General features: G+C 36.2%; 1 protein-coding gene across 9 annotated transcripts in view; it reads right to left on the bottom strand.

The window, feature by feature from the left end:
* The window catches only part of LOC101207000 (eIF-2-alpha kinase GCN2), a 61,419-nt gene that overhangs the window by 33,415 nt on the left and 9,497 nt on the right, over window positions 1–18,507 (bottom strand). For all 9 annotated transcript variants that reach the window (XR_004217599.1, XR_004217598.1, XM_031887739.1 and 6 more), the window contains 7 exons: window positions 17,290–17,691; window positions 11,181–11,333; window positions 10,988–11,074; window positions 10,833–10,919; window positions 10,621–10,726; window positions 8,565–8,682; window positions 805–859 (listed from right to left, as the gene is read on the bottom strand). Coding sequence is in view for 7 of the 9 variants with exons in the window: in XM_031887739.1 (XP_031743599.1) it covers window positions 805–859; window positions 8,565–8,682; window positions 10,621–10,726; window positions 10,833–10,919; window positions 10,988–11,074; window positions 11,181–11,333; window positions 17,290–17,691 (1,008 nt within the window). In the remaining 2 variants the exon portion in view is untranslated. The remainder of the gene's footprint in view (window positions 1–804; window positions 860–8,564; window positions 8,683–10,620; window positions 10,727–10,832; window positions 10,920–10,987; window positions 11,075–11,180; window positions 11,334–17,289; window positions 17,692–18,507) is intronic.

Raw genomic sequence — 18,507 nt, 5'->3', positions numbered from 1 at the left:
TTTGTTTTCCAAAAAGAACCTCCATTCTGGTTCTTTCACTAGATTCGTAATAGCTTCCACAAACCATTCAAGTTGGAGCTTAGACACTAAAAGAATTTTTCTGAAATCTACATCCTCAATATGGAAATATTCTCTTTCAAATCATATGCAGTAAAACGAATCTTGGATTTTGAAGCTTTTCACCTCCATGTCTGAAACTACTAATCTTAATATTTGAAAGTTTAAATCAATAAATATCTCTTTGTACACCATTGTACTTTATCTCTTTGTATTTTCAATTCATTTTTTTTATTGAAGAGGCTCGTTTCCTTTTTTAAGAAAAAAGAATATTTAACTCAGTGCTTTAACACACAATGGTGTGACATCTAAATCTACATTCTATGCAAAACACTTTTTCAAATAGATGAAACACACTATCTACTAACAGTGTGAATTCTGATGCTGTTTAACTCCATCTTCGAACGTGTGTAGGAGGAAGGGCTGAAGTAGAAATATAGTTATGAAGGGTTTCAACTTTTAAGTAGTTTTGTGGTTTGGAAAAGTTTGTAAAGAGAGTTACAACTTACCAAGTTAGTTATGGTGGTTTTTTCTTTTCTATATTGTATTTTAGTCTTCATACATTGTGTCTAATATTTTGAGTGGTCTAAATTATCATCAATGTAAGTTTTAGATTTCATATTATATAAAGGGTTCCTATCAAATACTATCCCAGCAAGTAAAATGAACCTCTCAAAATAGTGGAAGCATTAAATAATGTCTCAAGGCACTACTTGTAATATGAAAAGAAATTTTTAGAACACTCACCTGATAATACCGAACAACATGTTGATGTTGCAAACGGGAAAGAGTGGCCACCTCCCTAATACCTCAACAAAATAAATCCATAAACATATTGCACAAAGTATAAAACTACGAAAAAAAGTTGTGAATGAAGTATGAAAAGAAAATAAAAGGAATATTTGGTGGGCAAGCCCTCTTTATCCTTGGTATAGTAGCAAGCTACAATGGTGATAGCTTTAACATAGTAAGGGATGGCCACTCCAGCCAATGTGTTACTATTGAAACATCCAAGAATATGGATAATTACTAATTTGCTCCCGTGGGTGTGCCATCTCCCTCACAATTATATGAGAATTGGCATTTAACAAACTCAGAAAGGGATCTTCTAGAACATCTCTCTTCAAGAGAGTGTACATGAAGAGCTCCTTGACAATGTTTATGTTCCCCTCCTTCATATATGCAGACGACACCTAAATCTTTTGCAAGTCCGATGAAGTTATGCTTGAAAACTTAAAAAACAACCAAACAAATTTTTTAGTGGTGTTCCAGGCAAAAGATAAACTTAAAAAATACTTGCTATTGACGGCAATTGGATTAACAGTATACAGGCATCCAGTATTTCTACAATTTTGTTCAATGAAACCAGAGACTGGAAAATAAGATCTCCTTAGCAGCATTCATGCTGAAACGCAAAATAGAAAAACACCCTTTGATGTATCTAGGTCTTTGATGTAATTCAAAGCTGGAATTAATTTCTCTCTTTTATTCAAGAATCTATTCCGTCATTCTCAATAGGAGAATGATGATTTATAGCTGTGAGTGTTGGTTGAGTGTAACTAATCAGTTGTTGTAACTGATTAGTTTGGCAATAACAGCTGCCAACAGCTTATTAACAGAAGAAAACAGCTATTAACAACAACAGTTGAAAACAGGAATAACAGCTACTAACAGACAAAAACAACTACTAACAAAGAATGGTTAAAACAGAAATAACAGCCAATAGTAAGATTTAATGACTGTACTGTTTATAATTGCATCAGTCTTCCTTTGGGAGGATATCCAAAATGTGTTCACTTTTGGCAGTCTGTTTTAGACAAAGTACAAAAAAAAGTTAGATAAGTGGAAGTGAATCAATATTTCAATAGGAAAAAGACTTACCCTTTGCTCATCAGTGCTCTCCGATCTCCCAACGTACTACATGTCCACATTCCTCATGCCAGAAAAAATCTCTAATTCCATTGAAAAATCCACGAAGATCTTCTTTTGGTAAGGGAACAATGGTAGCAAGTTGAAACACCTAGTGAAATGGGAATTAGTTTCCAAATCCCAAGGAGATGGGGGCCTCGGGTTGGACAAGCTAACATTTAGAAACATGGCTCTTCTTGCCAAGTGGGGGACAGGTTTATGGCAAAACAGAACTCTCTATGGTGTAAGGTGGTTTGTAGTATTCACGGGAGTAGCCGCTTTCAATGGCACACAAGTGGCAAAGAAAATTCAAGTTTAAGAAGCCTTTTGATAGATATTTCTAGACAGTAGCAAAAAGTAGAAATGCTGGCCGTTTTTAAAAATGGAAAGGTGACAGAATTCTGTTTTGGTTGGATCCGTGGATGGACAGAATTGCTTTGAAGAACAGATTCTCGAGACAGTACAGAATTGCCCTTAATCCTAAAGGCTCGGTTTCAGAACATTGGGGCACCCCCACTTCCTTTTGGTCTCTTAATTTTAGAAGATTGTCGAAGGAGGTTGAAATCTCTGATTTTCAACTTCTCCTAGGCTGCTTGGAAAGGACAAGTTTATCCAATATTGAGCATAAAAGAATCTCGTCACTGGAAACTAATAGGGTTTCTTCAGTAAAGTCATTATCTAAGCACTTATCTCCAGTCTCTCCGATGGATCTACAGTTGGAAAATGCCTTTAAAGATCTAGAAGCCCAAGGAGGGTGAGTATAATTCTATGGATTATGTTGTTCGGGAGTTTAAATTGTGCATCCTTTATGCAAAAGAAATTACCCAATCATTATATTTCGCAACATATATGCTCATTGTCTCAAATTTCATGAGGAACTCCAGCATATCTTGTTTGAATGTGTATATGCTGCCAAGTGTTGGAGTAAACTCTTTCACACTTATAGTCTCAACTAGGTTCTTGATAAAGAATGCAAGAATAATGTTAGACAATTACTTATTGGTCCAGTTATGATGAAAAATGCGTCCTGGCTTTGGTGCAAATGCCATTAAAGACAATTTTGGTGGAACTGTGGTCTGAGAGAAATCAGACGATCTTTCACAATAAAGCCTCCTCTTGGTTCCATAGAGACGAGTTCACACGTATGAATGCCTCCTCTTCGTGGTGCTCTCTGAGTAAACAATTTAAAGACTTCTATGCAAGATATCTTACTAAACAGACAGGCCTTCATATTTTCTCCTTGTTGATGATTCAGATTTGGCTCACGACCTTTGGTGTTTCTAGAAAAGATTCGTTCTTTTTTTGGCTGTAATTCCTAGTCTTGTTAGAAGTTGTTGCTTATGTTTTTTTTATTTGTATTGACTGTGGTTAGCCCTACATTTGGACATTATTAGACGTTTTGTCTTTTTATTATGTATAGATACGATGAGAGTGCTAAGGGGGTGTCAACCTAGTTGAGATGTCCAGGTGTACCTCCCGATCCTTGGTTCGAATGCTCATTGTATAATCTTCTTGTACTATGAGTTTTTGTCTCGTTTATTTATTAAGGGAAAAACCTCAGGTAAGTTCTCTCCCCTCTCTCCTCTCTCCTCCCCTTTCTGGCAAACAGGTTTCTTAGCAGACCTATCCGTTAATTCTCAAAGCATAACATGGAGGTTGTTAGTTGCAAAATCGATGAGTCACACTATTGCATTTGGAAAGAGGAAGATGTTTGCTTTATCAAAGATGTAGAAGCCGGCAGAAGCATCTTTCATTTCGATAGCCAACTTAGATGGACCCAGTCAATAATAGCTGACTTACTCAGAATGTCGATGGACAGCCATTTTAGGAAATTCGGGGATGTTGAAAGAAGAAGATTGAGAATATCGAAGTTTCAAACTAAGTCGAGATGGATTCTAAGTTACGATCACTGACCATATTGAAGGGATCTTTTATAGAGTGTGCTAGGAAAAGATCAGCAAGGTTGGAAGTTGTTCGGGAAAGTTTGTCGAAAAATTGTATTACAATAGATGGTATTCTGAAATATCTCCAAGATTCCTTCTTCGAATATGAGAAGAAAAATAAGTTATGTTGAAATGATGAAATCTAGTCTTTCAAACTCCCCTGCTCCAAGGTCCAAAACCAAGGAAATCACTCAAATTCCTAGTCAAAACAGGAAGCTTCAAGTGCCTAACCCTTCTACCCCTCCAAAACAGAAGTAGTAGTTGATTAAGAACCATGAAGTTATGAAGGTTAATTTTGTAAATCTATGGAGTATATTAAAATTATTTGTTTAACAACTAGAGACTGATTCGTAAGAGGCTGAAAGTTCTTTTTCAAACGAAAATTGTTAGAATGCCCTCATTAGCATTGAGCAAGGATCAATATTAGACTTCATCCGTGAGAAAGGCAAATGACAGGCCTAGGGAATTTTCACCTCAAATTCGAAAGATGGGATAACCTCAAACACAGTTGGACACTTGTTCAAAAAGGCTGTGGCGATTGGCTCAAGATTAAAAACCTCCCTTTGAATTACTGGTGTAGAAGTACCTTTGTGGTTATTGGGGATCACTTTGGAGGTCTCACAAATATAGCCTCTGAAACTCTGAACTTAACCAACGTTAGTGAAGCCCGGATTCAAGTTAAGAAGAATTTATGTGGTTTTGTACCGCCCACGATTGAAATTACTGACCTAAAAAGAGAAAATATCTACCTTCATTTTGGAGATTTTGAATTCCAAAATCCTACCCGTCCTTTCAAAGTTCCTTCCTTATGGGATGATTTTAAAAACTCTATTGACTGTTTGAGAGTTAGAGATGTTTTACTTGATGGAGATATTGATCCTTCTTCCTGCCCATCAGTACTGAAAGTCCCGAAATCAGTGTTTACAGTTCTTCCCCAAGGTAGAAATCCATTTGAAATTCTGAAGAAGTTTCTGGTCATCCCATTGGCGCCAGAGAAGAAGACAGTGGCCGACATTCAGGTTGAAAATGAATTAATTTCGCAGGCAACTAAATAGACTCCTAATTTGAATTTTGCCGAACCCAAGACTAACCGATGTTGCAAAAGGACAGTGGGATCCACTTCTATTGGTCCAATTTTTAAAATTCTGGTAGCCTAAGAATCATTAAACGAGTCATGAAGTGAGAGGATTAATGGAAAAAAGGCCCACTTTATTCCCATTAAGAGTAATTATGAATTTTGTCCAAAAATTTCTGTTGACAACTCACACTTTTGATGAAAAAAACGTTTCAAATTGCCTCAGAAACGTAAAATTCAAATTTTGCTAGTGCAGAGGCCATCTTTCTCCAGATTGTGGAATTTCCAATCATTTCAAGTGTGCCAAAGTAAATCCCCTCATGCTCCAAAAATTCTTAGACATTACATCCATAAGCAAACCTCCTTCAACAATGTTTGAACTGCCCTACTAAAATCGGAATTAAATGGGGTTTGACCTTAAAGTTCCCCCTTTGGACTCTCTTCGGATCCATCCCATCAAGCACTCCATTTCTTATAAGAATCTGGATCTTCTTGAAGTATACAGCTCTAAAGTTCAGGCCCCTGAATGCTTTATTAGATCAGTAAATGCAGATTCTACATCTGAGCTTTTCAATATTTCTACACCATCACTAACACAAAGACTTCAATTCTGTGGGCTCCCTCTGCAAAGCTGATTATTCTTTCAAGAACCAGCTTGATATTTCCTCTCCATTCAGTGTTAGTAGTGAAGAATCAACCGGTGCTCTCAGCGCGTTTGACCTTAAATTAGATTCAGAAATTGAAGGGGTGGGTCTTAATGCTTTGTTTAATGATGAAGGCTTCCCTCCAAATAAAGTTCCCTTGGATCTGTCAAAGGATTTGTTGACAATAGTCAATGATTGTGGAATTATTTTTGCTTAAATTAGCAGTTCAGCCCTCCCATGTTGTTTGACCTCCAATATTGTTCCAATATAGTAAGAGAAAGCAAAAAGAGAATTCAGAAGTTTGTGTAATGGCTTTGCTCGGGATGACCCAAGAGTGGAATGGCTTTTCTCTGTTTCAAAAAAATATATACATATTAGATCTAAAGTTCATTGCTTTAATCTTGAAGGCTTCCCTACTTTTATTGGACTAGTCCAGATTATCAACTATTTGAGCATTCACCATCTGTATTGAGGTATGTGTTGAAGAAAAGGTTTGCACGTGGTTCCTATGGTAAAGTATTGTTGGCTTTTCATGGTAACTGCCAAGAAGTATTTAGTTCAGAAAGAGAGAATGTTAATGTTTTGTGCAACTCATCTCTAAAAGTCTTCATTGCCAGAAACTATGGCTGCTCCTCTAATATTTCTCAAGCCTATTCTATGAGATTATCTTGTTCCTCATGAATCGTGTTATAGTCGAAGAAGGTGCTAGAATCTATTAAAGTGGCTTATGAGAGAAATATTTAGGTGAATATTTTTAATATTTCTACACGCCTGGGGATTAGTTTTCAATTGGAACATCAAACTTTGTCTTTGAAGATTCAACATGGGGTGTTGAGGTGTTGCAAAAGAAAGTACAACCTTTTGCTGATGCTGATATTTTGAAAGATTTTTTTGTTCCTCTTCTGGGTTTTGGACTACTTTGGCAAGATAGCTTTGAGATCACCAGTTGCATATTCTTGCTAGTCTCTAGATCTAAATCTTTTCCTTTTGAGAGAGTTATTTCGTTATGCTTTGTATTCAGTTTTCTTCATTTTGGTTCTATTTTAGCTTCATTTTTTCTGTTGGATTTCGCCTCTTTAGCTTGTTCTTTGCAATTGTTTGTTTTGGTCGTTTTCCCTTGTATTGGCTGAGATCATCTTCAGGCAGTTTGTTTGGATGTTTTTGTCTTTTCTTACTTTGCTCTTAGTATAATTCTCTTGTACTTTGAGCATTAGTCTCATTTTCCATTATTAATAAAGAAGCTTATCTCCGTTTCAAAAATAAATAAATAAATGAGGTTGTTTCCTTTAAAAAAAAAAAAAAAAAAAAGGAGCTCCTTGACACCACCCAACAGCTAAAAATAAAGGAAGAGATTGAATGACAGGATGACTATAGCAAGCAGAACTGAGTAAGAGCTTAGACAAAGACTACCTACTCATAAGTACAAAAAACTAGTGGATCCCGACAGTTGGATTTCCAAGAAAGTGGATCTACTAACGATTGATATGTGAAAAGCACCAGGTTTCCAGTGGCCAATACAACAGTTACAACTTGCAACCAAGAAGAAGCTGGCACTTCAAGAGTTTTATAAGAGAAGATACAATATCGTCAAGCTATCAAACAATCTGAACATCTTATCAAATGGGTTAGTTTACTCTTTTCTTTCTTTTTTGACAATAAAAGGGAAAATAAAAAATGCAACAAAAAGTCTATACTTAGAAAGTCTTAAATCACTGATTCATCCAAAAACTTAAGGTAGTGGTGAAGGTAAAATATTAATTATATATCATTCAACACTCCCTCTTACTTGTGTTGTGTGCGAAGAAGGCCCAACAAGTTGAAATTAATTTTAATTGGGGAGGAAACAACAATGCAAGAGCTTGAAGCACAAGACCTCCCTAAATCACCTGCTCTAATACCATCCTAAATCACCAATTGATCCAAAAGCTTAAGCTAATGGGTGAAGGTAAATTTAATTATATATCATTCAAGGTATATTCTCTAAATCTCCTCCAGTCTGAGTTTACAGTTAACTGACAAGCTTTAAATCTAAATTGTGAACTGTGAATTTTTTTGGTTGGTTTCTGCATTCTGTGATAAATTCACTATACACAATAAAGAGTGAATGCCCTGATGAACGTAAGAATGGACTTCATTGTCAAGACTTTAGGCATTAACAAGATTGCATCTAAATTCCCGACTTTGGTAATTCTAATTAGTACCAATTGACTTCCAAGTATAGTTTCAGGTTTCTTTTGCCTTGTGTTTAGCCGTCATATGAATCCAGTAAAATAGAGTTTTCATCTGATTGTATAAATAGGAGATGTCCACCAGGTAGAGCAAGAATGGATTCCCCATCTCCCTACACGTCCCCATTTAATTGCCCATTTCCGTAAAATTCCCTCCTAAATTTTGAGGGATCTGGTTTCCTGGTTCACCTTTTGGTTTTTCCTTTTAAAACTAATAAATTAAATTAATTGTTTTGAAAATTTGTTAATCAAACAGTTAATTTCTTCCTAAAATTTATCATTCATATGGTTAATTCCCTACAGAGAATCCAAATTTAAAAAGAACTTTCTTCAACCTTATACAAACAAGATAATATTATCTATCAAGTTACCTAATTATCCATAATTACATAAATACATATAATTTAAATATTTAACCAAGTTATCTAAGTCAATTAAGCAATATGTCTTTAAATTTAAATTTTAATTAGTTAATTAATTAATTATATATAGTACTAGTCGTAGTAGAAATAAATAAAAAGCTAAATGAAGTGGGGTAGGAGCAGTGACAAGGAATATATTCCTCGTCCCATCTCCAATTAGCTCACAGAGATTTGTTCTCCACAACCCTCACTTGTTCCCTGCCTACATGAGGATTCCCGGGGCTCGTAGGGAAAAAAACATCCCTACTTATAAACTATCATGACTATATATCTTGAAATAATTATACCTTAAGATGCGATCATTGACAGGTAATATTTTGTCCTTGAGGCGAATTTTTTTCACAGCATAATGTCGACCATCTAATTTATTCTTGCACAATACCACATGTCCAAAACCACCATGACCTGTAACTCATAATAGAGTCAAGAAAAATATCTCGCTATGTCAATAGAATGAAAGAAAATAAAAATAATAATCATAATAACAACAATAAAAGAACTTTTTATGTAAAGAAGAAAAAGAAAAAGAAAATTGACTGCTGTGATTCACCACAAAAAAAATAATAAGTTCATTCACTAAAATCTAACAAAACCTTAAAACAGAGATTAAATTATTTTTTTAAATTAAATTTAAAAAAATTTACTCTAGAATTATTAGGAATAATAATTTTGGTCTTATTCACAATGAGAAAATTAGCTTAGTTAAATGAAAAAACAAACAAAAAGATGACAAATATAAATAAAAATAAAATCTTCTAGCAAACATAATACAACAAATACAAGTAGATACTATTTTAAAAAAAAAAGAGATACTCAGTATTCACCTCATGTTGATCAGTTTAACAAACCGTAACTTTAGAAGTCTTTCTGTTTTATTTTTATTTTTTTTCAAATGGAGAGAAGCCTCTTCATTAATAATAATAAATAAGACTAACGCTCAAAGTACAAGAGTATTATACTAGGAGCAAAAAGAGGAAAAGACAAGAACATTCAAACAAACTAAACAAATAAGAACTGGGGCAATACAAAAGGTAAAATCCAACAGAAAAATTAAGCTAAGCAGAACCAAAATGAGGAGAAACTGAATACAAAGCATAACAAAATATCTCTCCCGTAAGGAATCCATTCGAATCTAGAGACTTGCAAGAAGATGCAACTGGCAACCACGAAGTTGTCATGCCAAAATAGTCCAAAAACCAGAAGAGGCTGAAAAAAACCAGTAGTCCCAAAATCACATATAAGAATTCCTTCTTGGACTCTTGAGTCATGACTACATCCGGGCTGCAATTTTTGATGAATTTTTTAGGGCTGCACGTTTGGAGGAATCATTCAAACCCCTAGTGTTACAGGAGAAAAATCTTCATGATAGCTGGGAGAAAAAATGGGATGGCTGCATTTCTAAATTAAGCCAAAATAATTCTGCAATCATCGACTATAGACAATAAATCTTTTGGCAGATCCAGAGGAATTCTATTTGGAGGGAAGTTCTCATCATTAAACAAAACATTAAGGTCCATCTTTTCAATTTCTGAGTCTAATTTAAGGTCAACCTCGCTGGTGATTTCAGCTGAATCTTCACAACTGACACTAATAGGAGAGGAAATTTCAAGCTGATTCTTGAAAGAAATATCATCTTTGCCGGGGGAACCTCGCAGAAACGATGCCTTCGAATTAGAGATGGAGGATTTAGAAAATTTGAGACACTCCGATGAAGAATTAACATTTACTGACCTAATGAAGCATTCAGGTTCCTAGAGTGTGGAGCCGTACACTTTCAGAAGATCCGGGTTATTGGCAGAAATAGAGTGCTTGATGGGATGGTTCCGAACGAGTCCAAAGGGGGAATTTTAAGGTCCCAAACCCCATTTAACCTTGTAAAGTACAATTCTTTTGATTATTTTTTAACCTTGTAAAGTTTGTGCCTCATTGGAGTACACAACACAAGCTTTTTTGTAACCATTACACCTTCCTTTTTTCTTTTCATTTATTCAATGAAAAGTTCCATTTCTTATTAAGAAAATTAAATTTAATTTAATTTAAAAAATGGAAGAGGTCGTTTTGTAATTTTGTTGGGGGAAGGACTCCCTGTGCCTTCACCCACTAGAGTACATGGTTTTCCTTCTGAATGAATCTTTTATCAACTTTTTAACTTTTTGGACAAGAAATAAATTTCTTGCTAAAATGAAATCACATAATAAAAGACCCGTCCAATGGGACTGCAAAAAAAATCACTAATTATATAGTCTCTTATCAAAATCATATGTAGAGCGAGAGAAACCATCAACATTATTACAAATTGAACATTAATAACACATGCACATGCAAAACGCCAGAACACATTACCAAGGGGCTTTAGCTCCTCAAAATCGTTGAGATAGCGAGAACTCAGTTGAGAAGATGCTGAGCCACCAAAATCAGAAGTCCAAAACTGGGAGAAACTAGTAGCATTCTAGGTAAAACAAAATGTGGAAGAAATAAAATGTAAGAATTGAACTACAAGAAATAATAGAGGCAGGAGTATGAAACTAATTTAAATAGAAAGAATCACGAAGCACCATCTGTTCCTGGAAAGCAGTCTTAAATTTTTTATGAAACGTGGAAGATGGCTTAGAAGCTAAATCCAAAGCCGCTTTTGACAGGACCTGACAGCCAAATAGATAAAGATAAGAATTGGGAAAGGACATGGGTAAGGAATAATTATTGAGCATACCCCCAGATTGCAAAGTTCAGATGCCAATTTTGGCAGAGCATCAGCCAATGGTCCTTTAGGGGCACATGCAAGATGGAGCAGATGAACCTAATGATAAAAAAATCAAGCCCGTTCACACATGGGATTAAGTTTTTTTAAAATTAACTTCTAGGGTATAGACACAGAAGAATTTAGAAAGTGACAAAAGAATTACCATCATTATATCCCTATCAGTGGTTTGGGACTCCTGTTCATTACTAAAAGAAGCAAAAGACCACTCTGAAGCCTCACTTTCAGATCCATGATCATCACCTTCAGCAACATCAGATGTGAGAATAGAATCTAGTCCGGGTATAAGAACTTCATGCTGCAGGAAAAAAAATTCTTTCAAGTAAACGAATAGCGTTGCTCAACAACTGAGCAGTCAAGGTGCATAAAGTAACTACCAACCATTGAATCAAGCATAAAGAAACTATCAACCTTACATCAACCAAAAAATGTGTACGTGAGAAGTCAATTATTTATCTATTACAAGGCTATTTGTTACTTTTATAACAGGGTTTTTATATCATACTTCCATTCTCTTCCTTCATATATGTCTAGCAAATTTACTTCTCTCTTTTTTTTAGACGGAAACAAGTATTTTCATGGATATAATGAGTTAAACTAAAGCTCAAAGTACAAAGAAAAGAGATGAAACACAACGAGATAATAACGAACAAAAAGGCCAAAACAAAAACAATGAAACCAAGAGAACGAGCTATAACAAAGGGAGAAAAAAGCAAACCAACATCGTCTCAAGAAGATTATGAATACCATTATAACCCCCACCCAAAGTGCATTCATAGAAGGAAGACAAATTTTAGATCCCATTCTTATAGCAAATAAAGTAGATGAGGATTATAGGTCCAAAAGGAAAAAATGATGGATCCTCAAATTAGCATGTAAAAGTCGTTTGATCGAGCAGATTGGACTATCATTAAAAACTCCTGATCGACAAAAACTTTGATCCAAAATTGGATAGCATAGATGATGGGTGTGTCACCCATCCAAAATTCTCCATCTTCATCAATGGAAGACCAAGGGGCCAGATTCAAGCTACAGTGGGTGTCAACCTAGTTGAGATGTCTGGATGCACTTGTCGATCCTAATATTATTGTTGTACTTTGTACACTTTTTTCATTTTTTTTGAAAAGGAGACGAACTTTTTTATTAATGATAAAATCACAAAGTACAAGAGGTATATACAATGAGAAAAATAAAGAAGCATAAACCAAAAAGCCCCAGGGGATCAGAAGGTGCACCCAGACATCTCAACTAGGTTGACACCTCCTTAGCACCAAAACATCATTTCCCATAACTAAGCATGAACTAAGCACAGAAAATAAAATTTGAAAGTCCAGCAAATTAACATAGGCCAAGACTAGAAAAAAAGAGTAACAAGATGATGTAAAGACAGAAGCAAAAATACAGCTACTGAGAGATACAAAAATGGGGCTGGAAACAATGCTGGATGAAAATTAAGTGGCTGGATGGGATAGGAAAACTGCCCAGTTGAGATAAATATCTTGAATAGAGTAAGCCACGAACTCATTGTTCAAGAAAACCCAAGCTGCTGCACTTCTTTTTGCAGAGAGGATTTATGAACATGGTTTTTCTTTGTCGTGGAATATCCTCTGATTTCTTTCAAACCACAATTTGGAGACGATAGCTTTTAGCAAATTGAACCATAATAGTCTTGGCTTCTTGGAGAATGGAGGGCCCTCTAGAAACTGAAGAATCGAGGAGCAAATAGAGCCATCAAAAACCCAAACAATGTTGAAGATGGAGAAAAATCTGTTCCAGCAAAAAGAGGCGAAAGGGCAAAATAAGAACAAATGAGTGAAGTCTCATTAGCTTTCAAATAGAGGGGGCAAACTGAGGGAAGAAAGCACTTGTTGGAGGCCTTCTTTTGAAGTATATCAGCACTGTTGAGGGACCCAAATCAGAACATTAACTCTCCGGGGGCTTGAGGACTTCCATAAGGCTTTAACCGTAAACCAGCCATGGGGTCAATAGACCAAACCTTGTGATCTTCGAAATCAAGAACTTGTTCATCTAAGAGAAGAGGGAGTAATTATTCAAATTCGACAATTTCAGCATCTTTTAAACTTCTTCTAAATGGTAGGGACCAAGAGAGGGTAGCAAAATTCCAATGATCGGCAACCGAGCCTTGGGGAAGTAAGGCTATTCTGTAAAGTTGGGAAAAAGGCCTTTCAGTGGTGAGGTTCCAACCCAGGTGTCTGACCAAAAACTTGTTCTACTACCATTACCAAGTTCAGTTAATGCTAGAGATTCCACCAACCTCCACACCTTTGAGATGCTAATCCATGGGCTCCTTAAACTATTTCTAGACTTTTCCATTGTGAACAAATCAAAAGGCTTTTTACTGTGGATGCTACAAATAATTTTTCTCCAAAAGGCAGAATCTTCCATAGCAAATCTCCAGTCCCATTTTGCTAGCAAGGCAGAATTATGAATTTTGAGGCCTCCAAGGCCGAGCTTTTTTCATAATCAATGAAATTTTTCGTTTCCATTTCATGAAAAAGATAAAAAGGGGGGCAATTCGTCAAGGGGATCCCCTCTCACCCTTTTCGTTCCTTCTTGTTAGTGACGTATTGAGCTCTTTAAAAGCAAGACTTCACGCTAAAGGCCTCTCCAAAGAATTTTTTCTATTTTACAATTTGGAGACAACACTTAGATTATTTGTTATCTATATATATTATATACATGTAACTTTACTTTGATTCTACATGAATAAGAAATATACTTTTTTCTAAATTATTATTAAGAAATCAAGACTAATGCTTAAAGTCAAGAGAGATATACATAGAGCACCAAAACAAAGAAGAGACTAAGGAACAGAAAGCACACTCGAATATCTCAACAAAGTTGACACCCCAACTCATCATATTTGCCAAAAAACAAAAATAAAACCATCAAAGAAAGATACAAGAGATTGACCACACCAAATAAAAAGGCCCAAAAATACAAAATCAGAAAAACGAGCAAGGGGCAGCAAAAACCAAATCCAAGCAAAACAAAATACAATGTTGTAAAACAATAACGACAACTAAGCAGACTGAAACTAAAGATCCCCAGATGCTTGAGAGGGGCTGGCAGACTTACTGACATAAGCCTGCCTCAGGTTCTGTTTGTCATTGTTAGAGCGTCTCTTACCTCCAGGGAGACAACCATGTAACTTCCAACACTACTCCTTGTATGCCACTGTTTCTTGCAATGCTCACAGATAGGGATTGGTTTCCCGTTGTGTCTCTCACTGTCATGACTAGGGGACTTTGCACAGAAGGCAGCGGAATCAATAGCAGGGGTCGTCAGACTATCCGTAGCACTAGTACGATCCTTCTCAAGGCAAACCTCAGATCAAGGAGGGTATAGGTCTCTGGCCCAGTATATGCCCGCGGACAATATCAAACTTAGGGTTGAGACCAGTAAGGAAAGCATAAATCTTGTCAACCTCCTACATCCTGGAGTGTTGTATGACATCACTAAGACAATAACAAACAACTTCTCTCCATAGGTTCATTTCCTACCAGATAAGGGAAAGTCTGCTAAAAAATGATGTCACATCCATTGTCCGTATTTGCATTCGTGAACCTATTTTTGCCGTGTATAAACGAGAGGCATTATGACACTTGGAATGCAATTTTTTAGTCATGTCCCAAATATCCTTGGCAATTGCAGCATACAGCAAGGGCTTGTCGGTCTGTGGTTCCATACTATTAATCAATGAGGACCGGATAAGAGAATCATCCCCCTTTTAGTACCATTCCTAAGGGTCTACCAATGGAGGACGAGATATACCTGTCAAAAAGCCAAACTTGTGGTGCCCTTCAAGAATCATTTTGATAGATTTGGACCATGAAAAAATAATTTTGGCCATTCAGCTTTTCCTCTTAAAAATATTATGTAGATTGTGCCACTGTATTAGACACATAGGGGGTGAGGATAAAGAAGGGAATGATGCTACCGGACTCTTAGAATACACTGGTGGGACTTTATGAATGTCGGGGCTAAAACAGGAGGAAGTGGCCCCCAATGTTGCTTTAATATTTGCAATTTGTTGTCTTTTTTTTTAAGTATACAAGTCACAATTATTAATATTGAAAAATAGAGAGACAAAGATCAATGTACATGAGGGTTATACAAAGAGCAATAGGTTCCTAATTTCAATACAAGATCAAATCAAAATGCCACAAATAAAAGGCCAAACAAAATGATAAAATAATCTGTCCAAAACAAAATCATAAATCATAGGAAGCAGGCCGAGAACAGAGAAAAATAATCCTTGATTGAGCAAAAAACTAGTTGAAGCAAAGGGTTGATCCATAAGGCATGATGATCTAGGACTTCAAGGTGGGGAGGCTATAAAGGTTGGCCAATTTAACACAATTTCCTGCGAAAAGTAATCCTGAAAATATTTGGATAATAAACACCGTGAAGATGTGTTCAAATGAGCAGAATCATAACACTCCATCCAAGTCGATGGTTTATCATGGAAAACATTTTGGTTTCTTTCAAACTAGATTCTAAATAGGAAGGCTTTTACTGTGTTTACCCAAAACAAATCAGTTGTCTTCTTCTTCAAGGCTGGACCGGCAAGAATTTAAGTCACATTGTTCTTAAAATCATGATAAAAATCCCAACAAATATCGAATGCTTAAAGAAGGCGGAACCAAACATTTAGATGCAAAGACACTGTTAATTAAAAGGTGCTGGATATTTTTCATGTTATCAACACAAAGGGGGCAGACATGAGGTGAGAGGACATGGGAGGGAAGCTTTCTTTGAAGTACTGAAACACAGTTTAATTTTCCAAACAGCATAATCCATACGGAGATATTTACCCTTCTTGGACAAATTGCCAAAGCCTATTGTACAAAGAACTATTCAAAGGAGAAGATGTTGAAAGATGTTAACCAATGATTTTACCAAGAAGACATCTGAGGTTTCAAGGGACCAAAACCTTCAATTTGAAAAGGAGACTGGCTGTCAAGAGGAGATCTGAATTAACAAGGACCGAAAGTCCAATATTTTCTCATCATTAAGCAATCTTCTGAAATAAATGGACCAAAAGCTGGTAGAAGAGTCCTAATGATCTGAAACTGACCCATTTGGATTGAGTGCAATCCTAATGATCTGCAATTAGTTGTCGAAGCATGTCCGATTGTTGCTAGGCTATTCCAAGAAAGGAAACCTATATGTGAGGACGTGAGGATTTGATTGTGTTGAAGACTCACCACCCTCAAAGGTTGAATGAATGTGAGCAGCAGAAACAGTGGGTGGCAGCTGGACATGGGTTTGCAACTGGAGGTCACTGATTGGTGGTGCGTGCAGAGGTAGCAACGGCATGTGGGGATTGGCAGCAGCACATGTAGACTGTGCGGCTGAGGAAGGGAGCTGGTTGAAAGTTGCGACTGAAGGGAAGGGTTGGTCGGTGGGTTATGTAGGCAACGAAACAGCTCCTCCATTGCAGTTGCGATCCAGCATCGACGGCGACACTAATCCCGATAGTTGTCTCCCCCGTTTGACATCCATCAAGTGTCAAGTCATCTAGGGTTTCATCGATATCCCGCTCTGATCCATATTGAAAAATAAAGACGAAGAAAGAACACAAGATATACGTGGAACCCTAGTACATGAAGAAAAACCACAATATATATGTTTCTTGTTATTTTCTGATAATCATAAAGGTACAAAAAGGGAAAAATTTACAGGCAACATGAGCCTAATTAAAAGAATAAAAAAAATAGGACAAAGTAAATCTTAACTATCCATGGGATTTCATCAAGGCCCAAGCCCACTATTTCTAACAATAATAAATTTGATAAATGCATATATTTAAGTGGTCATACCACATGCCACCTAACTTAGATGACAAACTCTTGAGATCATATTGTAGCGATCTCAAACTGTCACCATCACGAGTTCTTTTCCAAAATCTGTAGGCACGATCTATTATACAAAAATTTCCTACTTTTCCATCTACGAAGCAAAAGCTTTTCCTAACACAAAATCAGGTCAATAGAACAAAAAACAAAAGGAAAAACCATGAAAATAAAAGGACATAATCTCAATATTAGTGAAGTGGTTATCCAGCATAAGAATGTCATGAACAACCTGAAGATGGACGAAACAAAAAAAATATAATAATAATTAATGAAGGAAAAATAAAATTTTGTTAAAGACGCCAGTAAAGTATACAATTTTAGCAAGTCAAACAACCAAGATCAAGTATAGTAACCATGTCCAATAGTGCTTACCTGCATCTCACCTTCATTACCATCTTCATTCCTCTGTACAATTAATGATCTTCTTGAATTTGAAGAACTTTTGCTCTGACTGTCACCTTCAGTTTCTTCTTCGAGGGTACCTAGGTTAGAGGAAGGAGACAATAATTCACCTCGTTTTGAATTTTGTCGAGCTAATAAGTTTTGAACTTTATCAAGCTTTTTTTCTTGAACTGCTCCTAGTTTCAAGCTATCTGCTACAAGAGGTTGTGCTAGGGAGTTGAGCTTCTCGTCCATGTCAAAGCTCCAGCTCCACAACTCCCCAGAACCACTGAAGAGGTCTATATAGCCATAAACATAAGGTCCTTTCTTCTCATTTGAAGTTGTCTTTTCTGGAAGCAGTTGAGAAGTGCTAGCTGTATGAGAACGGACAGCCTTGCACAATAAGTAGAAAATCACAATCAGCTGACATAAAGAAATAAGAAGAGAAAAAGAAATCCGCTTCTTTATTACTCGCAATGTATATCTCTCTTGTACTATGAGTTTTGTTATTGATAAAGAAATTTGTCTACATTTAAAAAAAAACAAAAGAAAAAATTAATATACATAAAATGCACTTGAATTCATATGAAATAACCATTCAAGTTTCTTCTTGTAACCCTTTTTTCATGGAAGGTACACAGGCTGCACAGCACTTGCTTCTGTCTATTGGCTTACCGGCTGAGGTTCTTTTGGTAGAATCAAGAAATATTTTAGTTTACTATAGCATTTGCAGAATTGTGGTTCATTAGTCATTATGTTGAGGATTAGCCCACTCATAGGAGTTATCAGATGTCATCTGTTAGCTCCCTTCGAACCTAAAATTAGTGAAAGATTATTCCCCTTGGCTGCACATGTGGCTGCCATTCTTATAATTGTGAGTCTTTGGCTTATCATGATTGTTTCTATGCATTCTGAGCATTAGTCTCTTTTCACTTTATCAATGAAAATTTTTATTTCCGCCTTCAAACCTTATAAAGTACACAATTATTGGACGAAAAGGTGGCTAGATCTCGAAAGAAAACTAATCCGCATTTTCTGCATTTTCCTACTATTGAGAAATTATCTTCATTAGCCTGGATGAGAAGGAGGAAGGTTATCAAATTTTCATTACACCAAAATGATGCCACAATCATTGACTAAGGGCAGTAGATCCTTAGGCAATTCCAAGGGAACTTCGATGGGAACAACACTGGCTTCGTCAAATAGAGA

Source organism: Cucumis sativus, chromosome 6, assembly GCF_000004075.3.
Source record: "Cucumis sativus cultivar 9930 chromosome 6, Cucumber_9930_V3, whole genome shotgun sequence".
Taxonomy (NCBI): domain Eukaryota; kingdom Viridiplantae; phylum Streptophyta; class Magnoliopsida; order Cucurbitales; family Cucurbitaceae; genus Cucumis; species Cucumis sativus.
Note: the sequence above shows the minus strand (reverse complement) of the source record. Positions and strands in the feature narration are given on the sequence as shown.